This window comes from Rhipicephalus microplus, chromosome 10, assembly GCF_043290135.1.
Source record: "Rhipicephalus microplus isolate Deutch F79 chromosome 10, USDA_Rmic, whole genome shotgun sequence".
Classification (NCBI taxonomy): Eukaryota; Metazoa; Arthropoda; class Arachnida; order Ixodida; family Ixodidae; genus Rhipicephalus; species Rhipicephalus microplus.
The window spans coordinates 18,688,810-18,711,946 of NC_134709.1; the positions used below are offsets into that span (position 1 = coordinate 18,688,810).

At 42.8% G+C, this 23,137-nt stretch overlaps 1 protein-coding gene across 5 annotated transcripts in view; it reads right to left on the reverse strand.

The window, feature by feature from the left end:
• cdm (importin-13-like protein cdm) overlaps positions 1 to 23,137 on the reverse strand; it is a 56,550-nt gene that overhangs the window by 22,122 nt on the left and 11,291 nt on the right. For all 5 annotated transcript variants that reach the window (XM_075875189.1, XM_037432609.2, XM_037432608.2 and 2 more), the window contains 7 exons: positions 22,850 to 22,903; positions 21,292 to 21,557; positions 11,957 to 12,041; positions 10,523 to 10,651; positions 8,052 to 8,265; positions 6,177 to 6,226; positions 192 to 463 (listed from right to left, as the gene is read on the reverse strand). In XM_075875189.1, coding sequence (XP_075731304.1) covers positions 192 to 463; positions 6,177 to 6,226; positions 8,052 to 8,265; positions 10,523 to 10,651; positions 11,957 to 12,041; positions 21,292 to 21,557; positions 22,850 to 22,903 — 1,070 coding nt within the window. The remainder of the gene's footprint in view (positions 1 to 191; positions 464 to 6,176; positions 6,227 to 8,051; positions 8,266 to 10,522; positions 10,652 to 11,956; positions 12,042 to 21,291; positions 21,558 to 22,849; positions 22,904 to 23,137) is intronic.

The window sequence follows — 23,137 nt, forward strand, 5'->3', positions numbered from 1 at the left end:
TGGCTCTTGGCATGCTTGTGATGATGAAAAAGAAAGAACACAAGTGATGCAATACCTTTTCTTGCACTCAAAACAAAAAGATTCAAAAAGATTCTGCAGCAAGAAATTTGTGAAGCAACCGAGTTTGAAAAAGCCATTCTGCAGCTTACGAAAATGTTGCAACACAAGCAATGTTTGACAGAGCACTCAACTGTAGCCAGCTGCCGAGGGATCCTAGGCAAGTCAGGGTGGCTGGCTGGAGACGAGGGTCGGCCATGAGATGAGGCAGGGCTTTCCGAAGCTGGGGTCCCAGGTATGGTTCGTCTTGGGGTCTGACATTCTCTGCCACTGACTGCAGTGCCAATAGACATACCTCTGCAGCCTGCCACGCGCTACGGTCCTTCTCTAGGGCACGCACCGCCAGCTCAAGGTGAACAGCGAGCGCCGCGAGCAAAGACTCCCGCAAGACGTCGAACAGCGCCATCTGAAAAAAAAAAAAAAAAACACGAAGAGACAAAAAAAATTAAAGAGACCAACAACTGGCCAGAAAGTGTGATTAGGTGCTAGCGGAAATGAAAAGACCACGAAATGTAGTCACAGATTTCAGCACTCTTCACATTGTGAGTAAGAATTATATTTTTAAATCGTACTTCAAAGTAACAAAAGTGTTGTAGCAGCAGCAGTTGCATTCACAAGCACGCATCTAAGCGAACTTCCTTGGTTTCACAGATAGCCGCGGCGACTACCTGGGTTCTCATCCGTGCATCGTACACGTGCCTGCGCGAAAAGGACTACTCATCTGGCCTTGGCGCAGATTGCGCTGAAGCCGCCCCCAAGCTGCTTCTACGCGGCCCGTTTCTCTGTCATAAAAGCCGTCCCAGCGGAAGCATCACTGTTGTAGCAGCAGCAGTTGCATTCACAAGCACGCATCTAAGCGAACTTCCTTGGTTTCACAGATAGCCGCGGCGACTACCTGGGTTCTCATCCGTGCATCGTACACGTGCCTGCGCGAAAAGGACTACTCATCTGGCCTTGGCGCAGATTGCGCTGAAGCCGCCCCCAAGCTGCTTCTACGCGGCCCGTTTCTCTGTCATAAAAGCCGTCCCAGCGGAAGCATCACTGTTGTAGCAGCAGCAGTTGCATTCACAAGCACGCATCTAAGCGAACTTCCTTGGTTTCACAGGTTGGTTGCTTCATTTTTGACACTTCCTTAGAATTTCTTAGTCTAGCAACTGCTGCTGCTACTGTTGGTGTTACGGCTTGTATACTCACTTTGTACTCACGTGTTTAGCCATTTTACACGATGCCGACGAATGCCGAACTCTGCAAGCGCTTAGACGAGCTAGAAGATTTATTCAAACTTAGATTGAACGAATTGGTTGACCGGCTTGTTGTTAATATACAAACCAAGCTTCAGGACGCAGGCTTAGACGTCGGTGAATTGAGAGCTGAAGTTGGTCGTATGGATGACAGTTTAAAACTCTTGAACGAGGTGGTCGAGTCGACACGCTCCCAGCAGCTCGAGCTGACTGCCGCAAATCACGCTCTAAAAGCAGAAAATGAGGCCCTTCAAAGTAAAGTCGCCAACCTCGAGCAGTACTCAAGGTTAAATAACTTGGAAATAAAAGGGGTGCCCTCTACCCAAGGAGAGGATTGTTCCGCAATCCTGACTGCCATTGGCGACAAAATCAACTGTAAGGTCTCGGCTAGCGATGTCGACACGGTACATCGTGTACCTGCAAAGTCCGGTCAAAGGAATATAATTGTGCGGTTTTGCTCTCGTGAAAAAAAGAACGAGTTCATGAAGAAAGCCAGAAAGGCGCGGCTGAACACTCGAAGTATAGGGTATTCAGGAGAGAACGCACAGGCAATATTTGTGAATGAGCACCTATCACCAGACAATAAGCGCTTGTTCTCTAGGGCACTTGCCTTAAAGAAAGAAAAAGGGTGGCAGTTCATCTGGACGGAAAATTGCCAGATCAAGGTGCGGAAGTCTCCCGACAGTCGGGTAATTCGCATTGCTTCCGATTCTGATTTATGCAATATTGCCTAACATTTTGCAATCAGTCTAGTAGTCAATCTTTCAGTTACGTGAAATGGCTTCGTACATTCGACCTCACGAACTTCAGACCTATTTTTCCTTGCCCTGCCGTTCACTAATTCATTTTAATGCACGCAGTCTGCAAAAAAACATGGATGGTATCACAACTTTCTTATCATCAACTAGTCACAGGTTTTCTGTGATTTGTATTAGCGAAACGTGGCTTTCCGCATCTCATAAACACTTGTATACCTTCCCCTCATACTCTGCTGAATACTATCACCGCGATAATAGTAATCATGGTGGTGCGGCTGTTTTCGTGTCCTCGGAACTGCGTTTTCATAGACGACTTGACTTGACACTCAAAGTGGCTAACTGCGAATCTGTTTGGGTTGAATTTCACGATTCATTTTTTTCACAGGACAAAAAAAACCTTATAGTTGGTTGCATCTATCGTTCACCGTCATCATGTGGAAGTGCTTATTGCTCGGCCCTTGGTAATTTGTTGCACAAATTATCACTGGAGCAGAAAAATGTCATTATCATGGGCGATATCAATATTAACCTCCTAGATCCATCCAACACACTGTTCAATGAATACGTTAACTGCCTAAATGGCTTTGGGTATGAAAACCTAGTTACGCTTCCAACTCGATGTCCCGCAAATAAACAAGGTACACTTATTGACCACGTTTTATCAAATCTCCTTACTAACCCTGACTGCGGCGTTGTCGAAGCCTCTGTTACCGATCACTATCCAATATTTGTGCGTTTAAATTACACTCCTTGCGCTATTGTCACAGGCCTAACCAGAAAGAAGCTCAATTCAACAAAGTTCTTTGAGTTAATATCTGCTACAGACTGGAACCCAGTCATCGCGTGCGATAACCCTGAAACTGCCTACGATACATTTTCAAAGATAATTTCCAATGCCCTTGCAGATTCTACCGAAATAATGAACTGTAAAAAACCGTTCTCAGCTCCTCGTAACCCATGGCTATCTAGTAGTTTGCTTGATTGCCTGAAGAAAAAAGATAACCTTTACAGAAAAACAAAAAAACAACCGTTCAATACTGCGCTTCATGTTAGGTATAAAAAATATTCTAATCGTTTAGGAAAACTACTCAAACATGCCAAAACACAGTACTATGAAAATAAAATTAAGTGTGCCGGTAATGATGTAAAAAAACAGTGGGAAACTTTAAACTCGTTTTTGGGTAGATCCAACCAGCATAGCGAAATAACAATGATAAAATCGGGAGACCTACTTCTCGATAATCCCTTAGACATTGCTAACTCTTTTATTAACTTCTTCTGTACAGACAAGCAATGGGAAGACGATCCTCCGACCCAGTTTTACCCACGCATGCCTCACAGCTTTTTCCTTCACCCCGTGACACCTGAAGAAATAGTCACTATCATTTCTAGTCTAAAAAATACCGGGCCCAGTATTGATAATTTCCGCCCCTCTCTCATAAAACTCATAGCAAGTTTAATATCTGAAACATTTTGTCACATAGTAAACCTTATTTTTACCACGGGAATTTTTCCAAGCTCCTTGAAGAAAGCCAAAATAATTCCTGTTTTCAAGAAGGGAGATAAGCGTCTCACATCTAATTATCGACCTATAGCTATACTCTCATTCTTTAGCAAAGTTGTTGAAAAACTAATAGTAACACGCTTGTCTTCCTATTTTTCAAAATTTCATGTCTTATCAACAAATCAATTTGGATTTAGGGAGGGATACTCAACTGATTTAGCATTAATTTACTTGACAGATAAAATCCGGCAGGCAATTGATGCAGGTAGTTTGACTGGGGCGCTCTTTATTGATTTATCTAAAGCATTCGATTCACTTGTTCACAATATACTATTTGCTAAATTAGAGTCTATTGGAATAGCAGGCCCGCCACTGAAATTACTACGTAACTACTTAAAAGATAGAGAATATATTGTGTCTATATCTAACACTTACTCACACCCTAAAACAAGTAACATTGGGGTACCGCAGGGATCAATATTAGGACCTCTCTTATTTTTAATATACATCAATGATCTTTCACAATGCCTAAAATCATCTGACTGTATTCTTTACGCTGACGACACTACTATTTTCTGCTCAGATAACCACCTTGATTCATTAATCTACAAGCTTAACCACGACGCGGACAGCATAGTTACCTGGTGCCGGCAAAATAAACTACAGATAAATGCTACAAAATCTCAGTTCGTCATCTTTTCTTCTAAGCATAGGATTTATTCAGGATCACCATCTTTAACTTTCGCTTCAAACACACTTTATCCTACTGACAGTGTCATGTTTCTCGGAGTCACATTAGATAAGCACCTAAAATTTGATGAGCATGTTTCATCGTTAACAAAGAAGACAGCTTATGGCATTAGGATATTAATTAAAGTTCGCAATTTTTTCCATACGAACACACTAATATCCCTTTATTACGCTTTCATTCATACGTATATTAATTATTGCATATCATCATGGGGAAACACGTATCCAGTCCATTTATCTCCATTGCAACACACTCAAAATCAGGCTATTCGCATCATGACACATAGCACCTACACATCAGAAGCATCGCCTTTGCTCACCTCTAACGGTATTCTGTCGGTGGGAAAACTACATAAATATTCCCTCGCAATACTAATCCACAAATCCATCAGCGGAAAGCTCCCGTTCCCTATAATCATCAAAAGCCAGTATCCTTACTCTTTGTCAACACGTTTCGCATCCAGCAATAGCTTCTTATTACCGAAACCCAGAACTAATTATGGTAAGTTCACTACTAACTTTTCAGCCACACAACTATGGAACTCATTACCATGCCATGTTAAAAATATCTCCAATTTCCACGCATTCAAAATCAACCTTCGGAATTATCTGCATTCAGCATAGTCATTTCATCATTTCATCATCTCTGCTTTCTTTTGTAATTTTTAAATAATCCAACGATGTTTCAGTGTTAATTGCTTCTTTTTGAGTGTTTACTTTGTGTACACATCTTTGTTGCGTTAAAGTACTTTTGTTTACTCAGCTCTTATGGGAGGTCCCCTGTACAGTCTCTTGACTTTGGGACCTCCCTCTGTATCAGTAGTAAACCCCATTGTAACCACCATTTGTAACCAATCAATTTCAATAAACTTTCAAACTTTCAACTTTCAAAAACAGTCATGTGGCACAGCCTAGCGGAAGAGAATCTAAGCTGGATTATGAAGTATGGAGTCTGTGACTTTTGCTGCACGTGAGTATACGACTTCATATTCGCTGCATATAGAAAAACTGACTACAAACATTTCGCGGGCGTTTTCCACTTTGAAATTCCATGATTAGACTGACTTACCGACAAGCTTTCCGTTCCCCAAAAAAAAAAATGTCACCGTGAAAATTGGTTGTCAGTTCCTTTACCTCTCAGCTGTTCAAATTTCACAATACATGCAAACAGTCTTGGATGCCCTAGTGACGAATTCCTTTAAATACTGATCTGCGCAACAAAAAATGCATAGTATTGCTATAGGCACTTATTTCTTTTATTGTATTTCGATTGGGCTATGACCACAGAATTCCTTATAACCACTCGTCACTGGCAACAACACGGCGTTTTAAAACTGGAAGAGTGTTTCACACTGTTTTGTCAAGATTACACGCAGGACACGAGTGACACAGTTTTTTGTTCTAGCGCTAACGCGAGCACCTACAATGAAGCCATAAGGTTCGATAAGGCATCTATAAAAGCCGAAGCTTTTTATAGCAAGCAGATTAGTCAACGCCCGACGTTCGTGCTAGCTGTTATTGTAGAGCGAGTGTTGTACACCAGCTGTGTCTCGCTTTCTACACCGCGTGGAACTATTAAATGCTTAGGCTGCCCACGAGTAACAAACGCTTTCCTTGCTGGCATTCAGGAATATCAGCTGAGTGACTTGAACTACACATACATCTATCAATACTCTTTTGTTATTCATCACTTAGCTGAACGAAGCCACCTCAGAGCGAGTCATACGCAAAAAACGATTGACCGACACGAACTTAGTGATACATGTAGATCTTGCGGGACCTTTCACTATCCTCTTTCAGGCGGGATAATCCAAGCTCAACCCTGACCCCAGAAACAATAAAGAAAGGATGTTCTGCCCTACTTACAATGCAGTCACCGATGTCCTGGCGATAGCACCGCAAGGCATCTTTCTCCTCTGAAAGCGAGCACCATGTTGAGACTCAGAATCTCAACCAAATGCAGTGAAACTCTGATACAAGTCTGCAAATCTGTAAAATCGGCAATGTACTTTGCTATATAGAAAGTTCGTTCAACGTAAATTTGTACAGTCACTAAAAAATTTATTTTTAGTTTTAGTCTCAAACAACCACTATAATGTGAGTTACACGGAAATATGAAAACAGTTAATTTTAAAAGAAAGTTGGAACCAGGTCCTGGTGAACACAATTTGAGACATCGCTGATGCAGTCTTTAGAGCACCCATATGTCATACCTGTGCAGGAAGATATAAAGGTCCAGCACCCTACGATAGCGAAAATTAAATAAAGCTATCACCACTACTCGGCCACCTTGATTTGCCCAGAGTCGTGAGCCATTAAAGCACTAAGTATGTTCACTCAACCAAACCATTTGCTCTGTTCAATGAACATGCAATAAAAACCATTGCACACAATAAAAATAAAAGGAGATGCTCTAAAAATGCATCAAAGCTAGAAAACAACCTTAACTACGGCAACTCCATTTACAATGGCCCCATTTTCTGTTTTGAGACACGGTACGCCGAATCTAGCAAGACCTACTTTGACACGAATTTTAGCCACCACTCCGAATTCGATCAAAAGAACTCCTGTAAGTTCAGTGCGTCACACGGCATTCACATAATTTTACACAGCTGATAGCAGTGTGGCTAGAAACTGCAAGCAGGTCGAAAAAAGTGCAGGTTGGCTGGCTTAAAACATGTTACAGAAGTGCCTCACAGAAGAACAGCCGCAGAATTCTGAGCATGAGCGAATTCTTTTTCGTTCGAAGCAGAAGCTACTTTGAAAAGTAGAAGGATTTAAACATAAGCAGGACGAAGCAATAATAGGTAAAACATGCTAAGTTTTAAAATGTACTATACAGCAGACTCAATAAACGAAAATCTGTTAAACGGAACACGTGCTTCTGACAATATTGGTTTTCTTTTTGTAATCTGCACCCTTGTTCATCACTCAGTAAATGGGACTTCCGGTAAAGGAAACATTCGGTGAATCCCGGATATATTGAACTCGAATGTAATTGTGAAATACTTCGATATATCGATAATTCAAAATAAGAAATATGCATTTTTAAGGTTCATATTAATGCCTTGAAGCTCTTGAAATGGCTTTCAGAAATCGTAATAAGCGTTTACATGATGATTCATTCACAGCACACTTAAAAAAAAAAGTGACAACTTCTTTTGCTAGTTACTGCACTTCATCTCTTGTCAGAAAGACACTAGACTTGTCTTGCCTCTTACGCACAGTCAATTTTATCAAGCCATCCTTATCATTCCAGCATTCAAGCTTTAAAAACAAACAAATTCAGCACCTCTGGCCACAGCAGCGGTGATTAAAGGTGAACACTTATGCAAGCTCTGCAGGGTCGTAAAATGTCCTTTAGCGGCAGCGTTAAAATGTTCATGACTGCACGGCACCACTTCGGCGGCACCAGCAACGTCAGCCATGATATCCGCATCGATGCAATCAGAAACAACGACGTAGTTATCTGCACCGATCAAGCTGCTTTCTGTACTCCCGTCACACGTCGCTCCCGGAAAATGTTAACAAGTCGCAAAATTCACTAAGGCACTGTACACCGTTGTCAGTGGTGATAACACACCCAAAGCCGTCGCCTCTTTTAAAACTGTGCACGATGGTGCTATGCTTGCCGTTGCTTTACAGTGATAACTCAAGGAAAGCACGACTTACTGTGTGGCAGAGTCTGCCTCAAATATGCTTGTTGTTTAGAAATTTATGACAGACACCTTGATAACATACCCGAATCCCACTGAGATTGATCTGAAGGCAACTGCGCTTTGCGCAGAAGGGTCACAAACAGATTGTGCCAGAGCGGCTGCAGCATGAGCAGCAGGGATTCGCGCTGGGGCCCCTCGCACGTGGTGACCGAGTCCTGGAGCGCGTGCCAGGCCGGAAGGGAGTCACGGCTCCACGTCTCCTCTACCGGATACTGGTGCGGCGTCCCCGTGAACTTCTGCAAAAGGTAAACGTTTGGTGAGTGGCTCCAGGCACCATGGGAAAGAAGAGGGATGCGATGTGGGCTTGCTGGGAACACATTTTAATGTGAAAGTGTTTCATGCCGGGGTCCACCACAGCTCCACTGATGCATTTCCGTCATGGATATGACATAAAGTATATACTGACCGTTTACAAATAAGAAAATGAGAAGGAAAAGTTCTGTCAGAGAGCGTCGAACTACCAACCTCTCGCTCCACAGCATGCGGCACGAAACCACCAAGCCACAGAGCGTAGACTACTGAGCTAGTTAGCGGCACGCTATATGTACCCACCATATGCCATTTTGCGGTCATCAGAGCTCTGCCACTTCAGTGCATTTTTGTCATCAGTAGCGAGATTGCATGAAGCACTCGCGTTGGGTGCACTCTAAAGGTCGTCGCCACCCGCGTTTCGATGAGCGGGTGCCTCCACGGGGCATTCTCTCTCCTGCGCACGCGCTTATCAGACTTGCGGTTTGGGAGAGCATGAAGGTCACTTCGCTGGCTAGAGCGGCCAAGTTTACGAAAGGAGCACACTGCTCACAAACAATGAAGTAAGAATTGTAACAAATGCTTGTGCTCATCCTGTGTGTACTTGTGCGTTCATTTTGTGCGTCCTCCTTTCTAAATGCTGAGCTGTGACAGTTAGTCTGAGCTTGCCTTGTGCAAGCTCACTTCGGGCGTGCTTTCTGCTTCATCTATTTGATTGATATGTGGGGTTTAACGTCCCAAAACCACTATATGATTATGAGAGACGCCGTGGTGGAGGGCTCCGTAGATTTCGACCACCTGGGGTTCTTTAACGTGCACCCAAATCTAAGCACATGGGCCTACAACATTTCCGCCTCCATCGGAAACGCAGCCGCCGCAGCCGGGATTCAATCCTGCGACCTGCGGGTCAGCCCCAGAGTTTTGCTTGATCGGCGCGCTGCAAGTTTCAAGCTACTTGCAGCGCGCGTGACTTTACACCGTGCATGAGCTACTTCGTGTCACTTTACAATTTGTTGCTGTAGCATTCATTCCATCACCCCTGTGGAGTAACAATGCTCGAAAATGCTCAACTGCCTCTGTGAAGACGCGTTTCATCTTCCTGTTAATACCGATTCCTAAACAGACGGATCAGCCACGTTTTTTTTCAATACGCTTCCTTGCATCACAAATAAAATAATGCCACAAATGTAGCCCCATATGGACACAACAGGTGTTAATTAGGCACACAGAGTTTGAGAATCCCTCTGCGATACGACGAAGTGCAACCTCCGCATAGAGTGAAGTATGAAGAAGTCAACCCTCCTTGTAGGTTGCGCTCCTACACTGCGACACAGAAAAGGGATTCAAGATCCTACGTGTCAAGTTATCAGTCGCTGCATTCATGTGTGCTTACATGCGCCCTATATTTGACTTGCATAAAGGAAAACAACTGCAGTAAAGAACCCTCACGACGCCTCATGTGTAGCTTACATTACTAATTGGAAATTGGAAAGCTCTGTCTAGAGAGGTTTTCATTGAATAAAGTTTTGAAATCTGTCTGTTATCGTACATTTGCAATTCCCACAATTGGTCAGGAGCCGGTTGAAGAGAAACAGTGGCAATGCAATAAATTATGGCACTGCAACACTCAAAAATTTAGGTGAAGTGAAACAGTAAATATATAAATATAAAAATGCTAAACAGTGGAGTTCTCGCAATTTGAAATGTCTCAATGTACCTTTAAGCTACATGAACTAAATAAATGCATATATACCACAGAGGAACAATAAACTGAAATGCTAAGTCAGATTTAAAGACAAATTCTGTGAGAGTTCTACTGTCATAATTTGCTCAGTCAGACACAGTACTAGCAGAAAAATTAAGGACCAAGTACTATACTATAAATATGTACTTTTTTTGTGCTGAAACCCCAAAGCCATATCAGCACAACATCAGCTATTAAAAGATGCTTATCACATTTGGGCCATGGTGGCACAGCAGAGGTCCACAAAACTTAACGTTGGTCTTCGGCTTCTTTAGAACACAAAATAATCCAATTTGACAAATCACAGTCTATATGCAAGTGCTAGCAAATGGCATCAAGACCACTGACGGTGCAAGAAATTCAAGGTAGCATCACCGCCAGTCTTTTTTCATCTTTCCCGACACATCGAGAATACTTTTTCTTAAGTGGTGGCACTCCGGGTATTGTGTCTACACAAGCAGAAGTTTGCCCTGTCCTGTTAGCCCGTTTTGATAACTCACCAGTAAATGGTCAAAGAGCTTCAGTATTATGGGCTTGTGGTCAGTCTTGCTGAGCAGCATCAACACCATACTGTGGGCGTGACATTCGACAATTTCAACAAGCAGTCTGCATAGGTGACCACACAATTCCTGCAAGAACGAGAACAGGCTCACGTCAGTGTGTTGCGCGCTTTTGCCAACATCAAGCATGCTTGTTAGAGTCACTGTTCTATTGTGCAGACAAAGAACTAGAGGAGCAATAAAAAGTGAAAGCTGAAGGTAAGCACTGTCACATAGCAAGTAGTAACCAGTTTTAGCAGATATTGTAGAAAAACAGTTATTACTAAACTAGCCCTGCAACACTTTTCTAAGTAGCCATGGAATGGATCCACTAAAGGAGTTTTTTGCCTCGCGAATTTACCGCTTCAAATATTTTCGGCATCCGTCCAGTAGAAGTGAAGTAACAAAGATTTGTCGCATGCTGCAACTGCATTCTCTGTTCTCTCATCCCGACGAAAGCGCTGTAAGCTAAGCAGAGATGAATGGCATGGGGCAACCACATTTGTCACATGTTCTTCGTGACCTTGACCATTTTTCTTTTTTTTTTCTTCGAACGCATATCTTTTCCGTGCAATCGTGCGCACATGCATGGACAAGTCACGGCCTACCGCGGCAGCTCCAGTAGTGACCAAGCACGGCACGCTCAAATCAGCCAACAGCTGATACTTGGCCTGGGACGTAGTGATTTTGAGCCTATAGCGTCATTTCTCTAGAGAAGAGAAAGCAATTTTCAGCTGACATCGAGAATTTATCGTCAATTCCAGTCATTATGCTACGGCATAATATTTGACGCACGTGTTCTCGGGAGCCTTGACTACCAACCAGCAACATTTTTCTACCGTGCTCAAAAAGCGTTGCAGGGCTCCTTTAAGAACTTATATGCAAATTTACCACAACACAAATAGAGGGGCCAATGTCACAGGACATAGTAAAGCACAGCACAAGCACCAAGTCTCAAGTGTGCTCCGAGACTAAGATGTCACCATGATGATTTTAAACACTTGAACAGCAGTAAGAAAGCATAAATAAATCAAGTTCTTTTCTGAACAATTTCATAGTATCTACAAATTAAAGATCCACATTTTTGCATGTTTTATGCACATTCATTCAGCATATATTGCTTAATTTGTTATGTCCAATAGTTACAACACAAGGCTTCATTAATTAAAATGAGATTAAAGTGCATGCTCAACGTCGATTCGAGAATTCTTCACAAGCTTCACCCACAAATATTTCTTTTGTTATTTTTCTATGCCATCTCCTCGGAAAACCATGCCAACTTCGTCGCAAACGTACCAGGCGACACTACAAAGGCACAGCACTTATGCTTGCACTATACTTCAGATAAAATACAATGCCCCTAACGACGAGGGAGAGAAAAATACAGATACAAACCGTATCGCCAGAGGCCATCTTTTCAGAGAAGACGTCATCTAATTGTACCACGCATCTGATAACCTCCATGACGAACCTGGGGAACCTGTTAAACAAGTGAACTGTAATTAGAGGACAATTACAGTGGGCCCTCTTTGAAGTGAACTCTTGTGGCAGATTTCACACATAAACTGAACAGTGATGTGTTTTGACTAGTTATCACCTGCATAGTTAGAGTGAAGCCAAGCAAAATAAGTTGGTTATAGTGAAGCCAACATAATTAAATGGCTAGCTATGCTACTGTGGTCACTGCCAATACTACAAATCAGCACTGCAGTGCGAATTGTGCATCCATGGCACTGTCTACAACGATGTCTGCACTGTTTGCTTTTACTTGCACTGTAAAACACTAAAACGTTATTTGGCAGCAACAAGGTTGGTCTAAATAGATTTTTTTTTTTTATTATAGCAGAGGAAGCCTATGAGCAAGTTAGATTGGGGAGAGGGTGTGCATATTTTGAGGCACATATTCAAGCTAATGATGAACCAAATATCATCCTTTCAACTTGACCAAACTGAATAGTCATTCACAAATTCAAAAATTTTTCAGGCAGTTCAAGAGCCAACTTTATGGGCCTGGGTGCCAAATATATTGTCTTATGAGACAAAGCAGTTGAACTCCGTACGCATTTATTTGAAACAGTGACCCAAGCGTATATACACGAACATTCATATGCTTTCACTCTCATTGAAGTTCCATTGATACAGCGAGAACTGAACCCGCAACCTTGGCCTCAGCATTGCAATGTCACAGCCACTAGTAACAGCGTTTGCTAAAAGGCTAGTTACTGCTGGCTACTAGTGATTGGCATAAATGAGAAGTGACAAAGCAGAGAATCCCCAACTGGTTTCTGAGATATAGCCCTGGGCAGTTTATAGTGTTTGGTATTACGTGGGAACCTCAGTAAAACACAACTACTGCTTAAGGGGAGACACGGGTCTTTTAGAGCAAAAAATTCCCAAAAAATCAATTTTTTAAAATATTTTTTTTTCGAAATCTCGACGTCCAAAAGAATCTATTGCTGGAATATTAACGCGTTCCGATTAGTATTTATTTTGCTATTGCGTTCTAAAGAGATTGTCATGATCACTCTCGCTCGAAAACGCCCTCCCAAAACGGGCAATTTCAATGCCGTCGTCTGCGGTAACCGTTAGCCGCAGCACGGCCATTTTGGAATCATTCGAAAGCTAAATGCTTCAGCAATCCGGTTTTAGCGAGAAAACAACTCTAACTCTGGCGACTATGGAGCTACATGCCACCGAAAAGGAGGGAATACTCGCACGGCATTGGCGCGTTTATACCACGTGGGGCAAATCCTGCTCTCCGATTGGACGACCGAAATTTCGTCTGCCCGACTGTGTGCAACAATGCGCGACTCCTTGTCACAAATTGTTTGGACGCGACGATGGCTGGCGGGCGACGCAAATTCGCGACAGCTCATGCCTACGGCAAAAAACGCAAGCGTCGGTCTCGGATACCTGAAGCAGCGTCGAGTGAATCGACGGTGACGAGCTCCGCGACATGCGCCAGCGAGTGTACGATATCCACCGAAGCTGCAGCCGCGCAAGCTATGCCTGTGGCCGACGACACGAGGACAACGCGCGTCGATACGCATTTTGTGACAGAATGCGGAAAAAGTGGCAATTGAGCATCGCGCGGAAGAGCAACGACAGAAGCTGTCTTCGTTATCAGCTACCCGCCGAAAGCGGTCGCTTATCGGAGATTCCCCGGAAGCGGCGGGGTCCGGCACCGAGTTCACGCTGCTAAGCCTACCGCTGCTGAACCAACTGCTTCGGTGCGCGAAATGCGAATTCTGCTCTGGCCCATTGAACGTTTCACGGGGCGACCGTGAGTACGGATTGGCAGTTAGAATAGTGGTGAACTGTGCCGTCTGTGGAGATGTCAGCGCCGGATGGAGCTCGCCGAGAGCAGGGGGGAATGCGACCTGCAACCCTTTCGAAGTAAATGTGCTTGTGGCTCGTGCAGTTATGAGCACGGGAAATGGGCAGACCGTGCTAAACGACATTTTTTCGGCCCTGAATGTGTCTCGTCGTGGAATGCACAACAAAACGTACCAAGACTACGTCAAAACCAAGATGAACCCTGCCGCGATGAACGCATCCGCGGGTATTATGAGCGAGTGCGCAACAGCTGTGAAGGCCATCTATTAATAATAATAATAATGGTTTATTTCCACCAATACACAGTTGATGGAGGGGGTGAGAATAAAAGCGATTATCCGCTTGACTAAGTTCTCACCCCCCTATGTACATAAGGCAGTGGCGGTGGCGGCAACAGAACACCACAGCTGACAAAAATACACAACATTAACAAAATTAGAATTGATAAAGCCTTCAAGAAAAAAAAAAAAAAACCCACACAGACACAGTGCAATAAACATATATAGTAATATAAATCAAAAAGTCGCAATATGTAAAGCACGAATACATTAAACATATTATTTACATGCAGCGGTGACCGCATTTTCATCCTTTGTGTTTTTGTTTATTGTTTTCCCTAGTTGTTATCTACGAGCTTTGAAGATAAGGTCTTAATTGTCAGGAGTGTTAATAAGATATTGGCGAAGTTGAGAAAGGGTGATATCTGCTATGTTAACACCTGATGAATATAACCTGTTTAATTGTAACGGTAGCTGATAAGTAATTTTTTGTTGTCCATAGTTAGTTCTTATACGAGGAAGCATCCAAGGTGGTTGATGACGGTGAGGGTACTTTGATTGATAACGTATCATGGAAGCGATATCTGTGATAGTAAATGAACGTTTTTTTTTGTTCGATCTTATAGCGGCGTAAAAGCCTGTAAATGTATAGGTGATAAACATTGATGATTTCATGTTCACTAAACAAGTGATCTGTTGTATGTCTGTGAGGAAGGTTGTAAATTAGACGGAGGATTTTATTATGGAGTGATGAAATTTTTCTTAAATTAGTTTTAGTCGTTGTCGCCCACACTAACGTGCAGTAGTTCAAGTGTGAAAGGAATAAAGCGTGGTATATAGCAAGCTTTGCCTTTAAAGGTAAAACAGATTTATGTCGCCAAAGTATACCAACCGCTCTCGATGCTTTTAATAAAATGTTGTGGACATGATCATTCCATTGCAAATGTAGTGTGAAATAAACTCCTAGTGATTTTATTGACCTGACAATTTCAACTGGCTGGGATTTATACAGCAAATGTACTAAAGTATCAGATTTTTTATTAATAGAATTAAAAATTATAGCTTTATTCTGAACTGAATTTCGGGAACCTCGGCAATATCGCAGTTTCCTACGACGGGACTTGGCTAACTCGTGGCCACTTGTCACACATTTGTGTGGGAACTGTAATAGAACTGTTTTCGGGCTATGTGTTGGACTTCAAAGTTCTCTCGAACTTCTGTTTGGGTTGCGAGATTGGCCCCAAGGACGACGACCCTCGATACAGTGAGTGGCGAGCTCGGCACAAGTGCCAAAAAACTCTTCGAGCAAGCCTGGCCAGATGGAGGTGGAGGCTGCCAAAATTCTGTTTCGCGGGTCCCTCGAAAAGCATGGGTTTATTTATTTATTTATTTATTAGAATACCCTCAGGGCCCGTAGGGCATTACAGAGGGGGTGGGTACAACATATATAACACACAAGAAAAAAAGACAAAATAAAGAAACAAGTATCAGATGCGCAAATCAGGAAGGCAACATAAGTCAACTAAAAATGTATAAGAATTCAAGCACGTACAAGACAAAGATAGATAGTGGAAACTGCGTATAGTTACAAGCATTGCTGAGAAATTGCAGTCTTGAATAACAAAGGGTCTGTTATTGATACAACGGAAGAGGGAAGGTGGTTCCAATCGGCGGCTGTTTTCGGTAAGAAGGCTCCTGAAAAGAATTTGGTGCGGCAAAACGGAATGGCAACCTTATGCTGATGATCAATGCGCGACGAGTGGTATGACGGTTGTGAAATGAGGTCTCGCTTCATTGATGGATTGTGAAAAAATATCTTATGAAAAAAATGCAGTCGCGCCAGTTTCCTCCGGACAGTTAAATTGGGTAGGTCAAGGTTAGATTTCATTTCTGATATGCTAGCAGTACGGGAATAATTAGAACAAATGAACCGAACTGAGCGGTTCTGAACAGATTCTAACGCGTTAATTAAATTTTGCTGCACGGGATCCCATATAGCGGACGCGTACTCAAGCTTTGGGCGAATTAGTGATCGGTATAATAGAATTTTGAGGGACAGCGGAGCGCGAGAAAAGTTGCGGCGTAAGTATCCTAGCGTTCGGTTAGCGTTATTACAGATGTAGGTAACATGCGTGTGCCAAGATAGATTGTTGGTAATGTAAACGCCGAGGTACTTATATGAAGAGACATGCTGGAGGGGAACGGCGTTAATTCTGTAGGTACAGGGGGGAGAAGTAGATCGCCGGGTTATTGACATGCATTTAGATTTGTTAGAGTTGAGTGTCATAAGCCATTTATTGCACCAGGTTGAGACAGTGTCAAGGTCTGACTGTAGAAATTGGTTATCATATTCATTGTTTATTTCGCGGTAAATTACACAATCATCTGCAAATAACCTTATAGCGGAGTTAATGCTGTCTGGGAGATCATTAATATATATAAGAAAGAGCAAAGGGCCTAATACGGAACCTTGGGGTACGCCGGATGTTACTTTAGAAAGAGGTGAGTTATAGCCATTAGTTGTTACAAACTGAGTGCGATTAGTCAGAAAGCATTCAATCCATTTAAGAATGTTCGGGTCAATGTTTAAGGCACTAATTTTCAGGAGGAGTAATTGGTGAGGTACTTTATCGAAAGCTTTTTGAAAGTCAAGAAAAATGCAATGCACAAGTGAGCCGCGATCTAAAGCCGATCCTATGTCATTAGTAAAATAAAGAAGTTGAGATTCACATGAGTAACTTTTTCGGAATCCGTGCTGGTAGGGAGTAAAAAAAGAATTTGATTCTAGGAATGAGACAAGGTTGGAGTAAATTATATGTTCTAACATTTTACAAGGAACACTGGTTAGGGAAATTGGTCTGTAATTGAGAGGAGACTGTGTGTTACCAGATTTGTGCAGAGGGACCACCTTCCCCACCTTCCAGTCAAGCGGCAAAGTGGAGGTCTGAATAGATTGCGAAAAGATTAAGGACAAGTAAATTGATGAATACAATGCAGTGTTTTTTAGAAACTTTGAGTTGATTTCATCTACGCCACAAGAAGAGGATAACTTAAGCTTGTGAATTAAATTTTGCACTCCAACGGCATCAACGGTAACAGGATACATGGGTAAAAAATCACGACTAGGCATTTGCGGCAACGCAGAAGCAGAACAACTTGAAAAAGAAGTAACAAAAAAATCATTTAATGCAATGCAACACTCTTCACAGCGAACTGGCTGCCCATCTGAGTTCGTAAGCGAAATGTTTATCTTTTCCCTAGGTTTAACAGTTTTCCAAAACTTAGAAGGGTTGGTTACAAGAATTGAAGGAAGGGTATCATTAAGAAAAACGCGCTTGGCTTCCCTGATAGCTGCTCTGTATTCGGAAAGGACAGATTTGTACACGTGCCAACGGGCTAACGAATTAGTCTGCTTTGCCTGACGGAACAACCGTTTCTTTTTATTCCGCAATTTTTTTAAGTCAGTTGAGAACCAAGGGGGGCGTTGGCGACCCTTGATAACGTATGTGGGAATGTATCGCGTGATTAAAGATTCAACTTTCATTTTGAACAAGTTCCAGTTTTGTTGAACGCTGCGATCAAAGAAGCCATCAGCAAAGCTCTCAAAATTCGATTCGAGTTCACTGTTGATTGAGTCATAATCGCCGCGTGAGTAGTCTCTTATTGTTTTGCAATTGTTTGACCGACGCCTTAAAGAACCTGTTAGATTGAAGTGCACGAAACAATGGTCACTTATGCCTGGGATATATGAAATAGAATGGACAAGGTCAGGTACAGTGGTGAGAATCAGATCAAGAACATTTGATGAATTGGGGCCCATTCTTGTTGGTTGCGTTACGAGTTGGGTAAGGTTAAAGTCTTCGCACAGTTCCACGAAATGTAAACTGTCGGCTGAAAGTGAGCTTAATGAACAGGAAGGAAGTGACCAGTTTATTTTCGGGTAGTTAAAATCGCCTAGAATAAAAACAGGTGTATGCGGGTGCCTTTTGACAATATCATTCAAAGCATCATGCAGTTGCTCACAAAACTCTGGCGTCGCACTCGGAGGGCGGTAACAGCCACAAAATATGACATTTTGATAGTTGACATGGAGGGAAACACAGACAAATTCTAAAGGTGATGCTATTACTATATGGCTAGAAACTATATAATCAGCTACGGCTATAAGTACACCACCTCCTGGCGATTCTTCTCTATCACATCTGTAAATGGTATAATTATTTTCACAATCGAACAGCTCTACACTTGCAATATTAGGGGTAAGCCAGGTTTCCGTTAACACTACAACATCGGCGGCGCAGTCATCAAAAATTGAAGATAATGCATCCCGTTTGTTAAGAACACTTCGTACGTTAGAATATAAAACTGAGTAGTTACGATAAGTAGCCGAGGGGTGAACTTTGTTAGGATAAGAGCGTATCTTCGTCGGCATGCGTAGCGGAGGACGAAGCTTCTGATGAGTTCTGCGCATTTGTATGCAGCTCACAAACGCTGTCGGTCACCGGAGAGTACACAAAGCACTTTTTGTTGATGTAAAGCTTATTGTACTTGACGGTATACTTCTCGCCACTCGCCCTGCCGAATTCAAAAAGCTTCTTGCGCACGCTTCTTGTTGCGCGGCAGAAATCCTCGCTGATTGACACATGAGACTCGCGAAGACTACTTCTAGACTGCAGTATGCTTTCTCGGAACTTAAAAGAAGCAAATTTTACGATCACTGGTCGAGATTTGCCAACTACGAATCTGCCTAGCCTGTGCGCGCGGGATATGCGGTCGTCGCTACTTCCCAAGTTTAGCTTCAGAGTTTCATTGAGGATTTGGCAAATTTTTTCTTCTGATTGCGCCCACGTTTCCGAATCGCAATCTTCTATTCCATAAAAAATCAAGTTTTCTCGGCGAGAACGATCTTCAAGTTCGTCAAGACGCTTGTTAACCGAAAGTACCTCCGGTACCCGTTGACGATTCGGCTCGCTGTCTGAGACCCGGACACATTCCTCAACTGCACATAATCGGCTGTCTAATTCTGCCACTTTTTGTTCAAGAGACACTTGCGCTTCTCTAACTTCGTTAATGGATTCCATAAGTTCTTCGTGTTTTGCGTCTATCTTAGAGTGCAGCCCCTTAATCAACGAGATTAACTCGTTGTATTGCTTCCCCGTATCTTCTTTTGGCGGGCCCGGGTTTTCCTCAACATCGCCGGACATAGCCAGAAGCCTAACGACATGAACGCACTCACAAATGGACATAAGCAAAACTTGTGGGCATGGAAGCATCAGCAAACAAATGTTGTTTGTTTTTTTAGCATAGAGGGAAACCGGTGAACTAACCTGCACAATATAACAGAAGGGTGTCAGATGCGTGTACATCTTTGCCGAAGTTCCATGCCCACTGAAGCTACACAACGCTACACAACGATGTTGTGCGATGGCGATAGCCGCGCTTTCAACAGCCTTCAGGAGGAGCAGGTGTACGGCTTCGTGGCTATCGAAAAGGAGGATTGCATAAATCATATACATAAAAGGATGGGTGCTGCACTGAGACACCTCCTGCAGGAGAGCAAGGGGGAAGGTCGGCCAAGCCTCGGTGGCAAAGGAAAGCTCACCGCTGAGCTTGTAACGAAGCTTACAAATTATTATGGTTGGGCACTCAAGGCACACCAGGGAAACATCGATGAGATGGAGAATGCTGTCCTTGCCACTTACTATCATGTGACTTCTACTGATGCAAAGCCACAACATTCACGGTGCCCAAAGGGAGAAGACTCAGGGTGTGCCCACAACAAGGCAGTGGCAAGGCAGCAGGCTGCTCCTAAGCATCGGTACGACCTCCCGGAATATGTTGCAGAAGCGCTCCTTCCAGTGTACACTCGCCTCTCAAATCGAAAGCTGTTGGAGCGCTGCCAAAGAGGCAAAACTCAAAACTCGAATGAGAGCCTCCATTCAGTGATCTGGTCGCTTGTACCAAAAACCAAGCACGCCTCGCTCTTCACAGTCGAAACTGCTGTTGCGAAAGTGGGGTTGCTCGGTTCAATGCTGGAAAGAAACGTGCTTCTGAGGCCATTTTGAAGGAGCTGCATTTGAACCAAGGCAACACAGATGTTGAAAGATGTCTGGAAAAGGACCAGCAGCGGCTAGCGGCATGTGACAAAAAGAATACCAGAGCAGAAGACTTCAAGAATGCCATGAAGAAGAGTGTGAAAGAGAGTGATGGTGATTATAAGCCTGGTGGCTTCTAGAACAAAAAGGACTCCCATCTGTTGCTTTTTTGGCAAGAATTAAACCTATATATAGTCTTCAAACTTTTTGTGTTTTCTCAAAATCAGTTTTTTGCCTATGTGCTATACTGTTGCCCACAGTATCTTTTGATCTAGTGATCAGATTTCAACGATTCTTGTTGCAATTGACAGCTTACGAGTTCCTATACACAATAAGACAACTAAAATTTATATTTAGTCAAGAGAAAATTTTTTATGTGCTGATAAATCTCATAAAAATTCTCATGTTCCCAACCATTATATTACATATGGCAATAACTTTTATAAAAATAGAGCTAAAATTATAGTGATAGTATAGTTGTGATCCTTGATTATTCTAGACTATGTCCATATAAAGTGTTCAAGGATGTTTTTATGTCCATATAAAGTGTTCAAGGATGTTTAATGATTAAATTGCAGAATAATTGGGCAATTCAATGATTCATTATTTATTCAATATCTCTAAAACTACTCGAGATAAAAGAAAATGGATTGCATATGTCTTCACAGCAGCTTAAAAGATACATTGCCTGAAAATTTCATTTGAATATGATAATAAACAGAAAATTTTTTTAGAACACCAGAGTCTCCCCTTAAGTGTAACTGGCTTTTAATTGGCCTGTCTTGTATTTGGATAACTGTTGAATCCAGAAACCAATGGGCACAGTGGGCATGGTGGGGAAGATTTTGACCAATCACTGAGTGTTATTGGTGGATACAGCATAACAACAGCTAGGATCAGTTTTTAGTCATTCATACCCAATAAAATTGCTGACTGAATTAGGACTTACTAATGGCCTGCCCTCACAAACAAACAAAAACAAGCAGCAGCACATTCACTGCCAGGACTGGCAGCCACCCACTTGTGAAGGTCCGGTTGTCCGGCAATGACGGTCAACAGTTCGACGGCCGGGCGGCAAAACTCGGCATTCCGGACGCATGCGAGTACTCGTGGAAGCAACACCAAGTGCTGTTCCGGGACGAAGGCCAGCTGGGACCATGAGGAGAGGCAGCCCAGGGCATCAGTGTTTAGCACTGCAAGTCTGTTGATGAAGGCCACGATCTTGCCACCAGATTCTTCCAACAACTTCCGACTTGGGCCTCTCATCAACTGCTCTGTTGACTGCAGCTGTAACAATATAGATTGCCAAAAGATTGGCAAAAATTTTTTTGCTAGAAAGACAGAGTTTCAACTAATGTGAACAGCTTCATCCTTATATACTTGGAAAGACTCCTCTGAATCAAAAGCATGTACAGGGGCTTGATGGCACCCCACTAAGACAAGCTCTTTCGTGAAATAACATGCTATGTTTGACAACTGTTGATGCCTTTGTTGCCATGTCCTGCACTGCCTCTTTTTTTTTCTGCTGCTTTGACACACAAGTTTCCTTGGCATTCAAGAGGCCCTCCAAAACTTTCAGTGTACCAATCGGTAGTCAAGGCTTCTCAGAAAATGGGAGATAAACATTATGGCACAGAACGTGGTCTGGAATTAAGAGATAATTCTCAACATTGGCTAGAAATCACTCCCTGTTCTCTCTGCAAATGACACCATATACTCAAATTTCTGCGCCATGGACTAAAAATCCCGACAGCTGGCTGATTTGAGCATCATGGAGGAACAATTAAAGAAGTTGCCATAGAATGTCGCAGCGTGCCTGCACACGGGTTCCGGTTACATTGAAGTAATTAAGCAGCGCGTCCAAAAGAAAAAAAAGTGCTCGAGGACGTTGCGCACGCTGATGAAGGGGCGCATCTTTTTGGCCCCTCATCGTCCCCCATCATTCACATTTTTCGGCATGCTCTCGGGTATGAAAGGAGAAGAAAAACACTTAAAGCATGCAGCAAATTCCTCTAACTGTGCTCCTACTTGATGGATTCTCAAAATGTTCGAGATTGTCTGTTTGTGAGGCAATTAGCTATTTTAGTGAAGCCATTTGACGATTATTAGCAAAAGTATTGCAGGGTGCCTTTCAGTGCAGGAATAAATGTCTGGTCTACTTAGAAGTATCTTCGCACCAGCACTCGAATGGCTAGTATTGACGCTAGCACCTTTTGAAACTGGTGCAGTGAATTGTAAGATGGCAACGAGGCTTTCCAACATTGAAACCGTGCATGGCACATGCTACCAAACCACGTAGAGTCAGCGTTAAAGGTCCAACGTAAGTGAGCTCCAACAACAAAAAAAAACACATTCACGACCAGGTATTCAGATTCCCAGAGTGTGCCAATGTCTCCAAAGAACTTTTTTTTTTTTTTTTTTTTTTTTTTTTTTTTTTTGCTGTTCTACTGGCTATGGTTCGTGAACTGCTTGGCAATTGAACATCTGGAAACCTTTGGCACTGTCGTTTTGCTACCGGCCATTCAGTGAGGTGGCTGGCAGAAAAACGCAGCCATTGAGTTAATCATTTAATCACGTACCTCCTCAGGGATGAAGGTCAGTAGATCCAGCAGAATTTTCAGGAGGTGGTCAGGCTGAAATGGAAACCTTTTGGTCAAGACTCGCACAACCTCCAATCAGCCAAGTGATCATTATTTGTCAAGAAGACATATGACACATCTTTTCCCTTGTCAAGGTCTAACTTAACCCAACTTGCCTTCCCTATTTCACGCCATTATGCTCAATGCAACACCTGCCCATAGTTAAGCACATCTCTTGATGCCATCCCATGCCTGCTATATTGAAGTCAAGACGAATTTTAGAAAGAA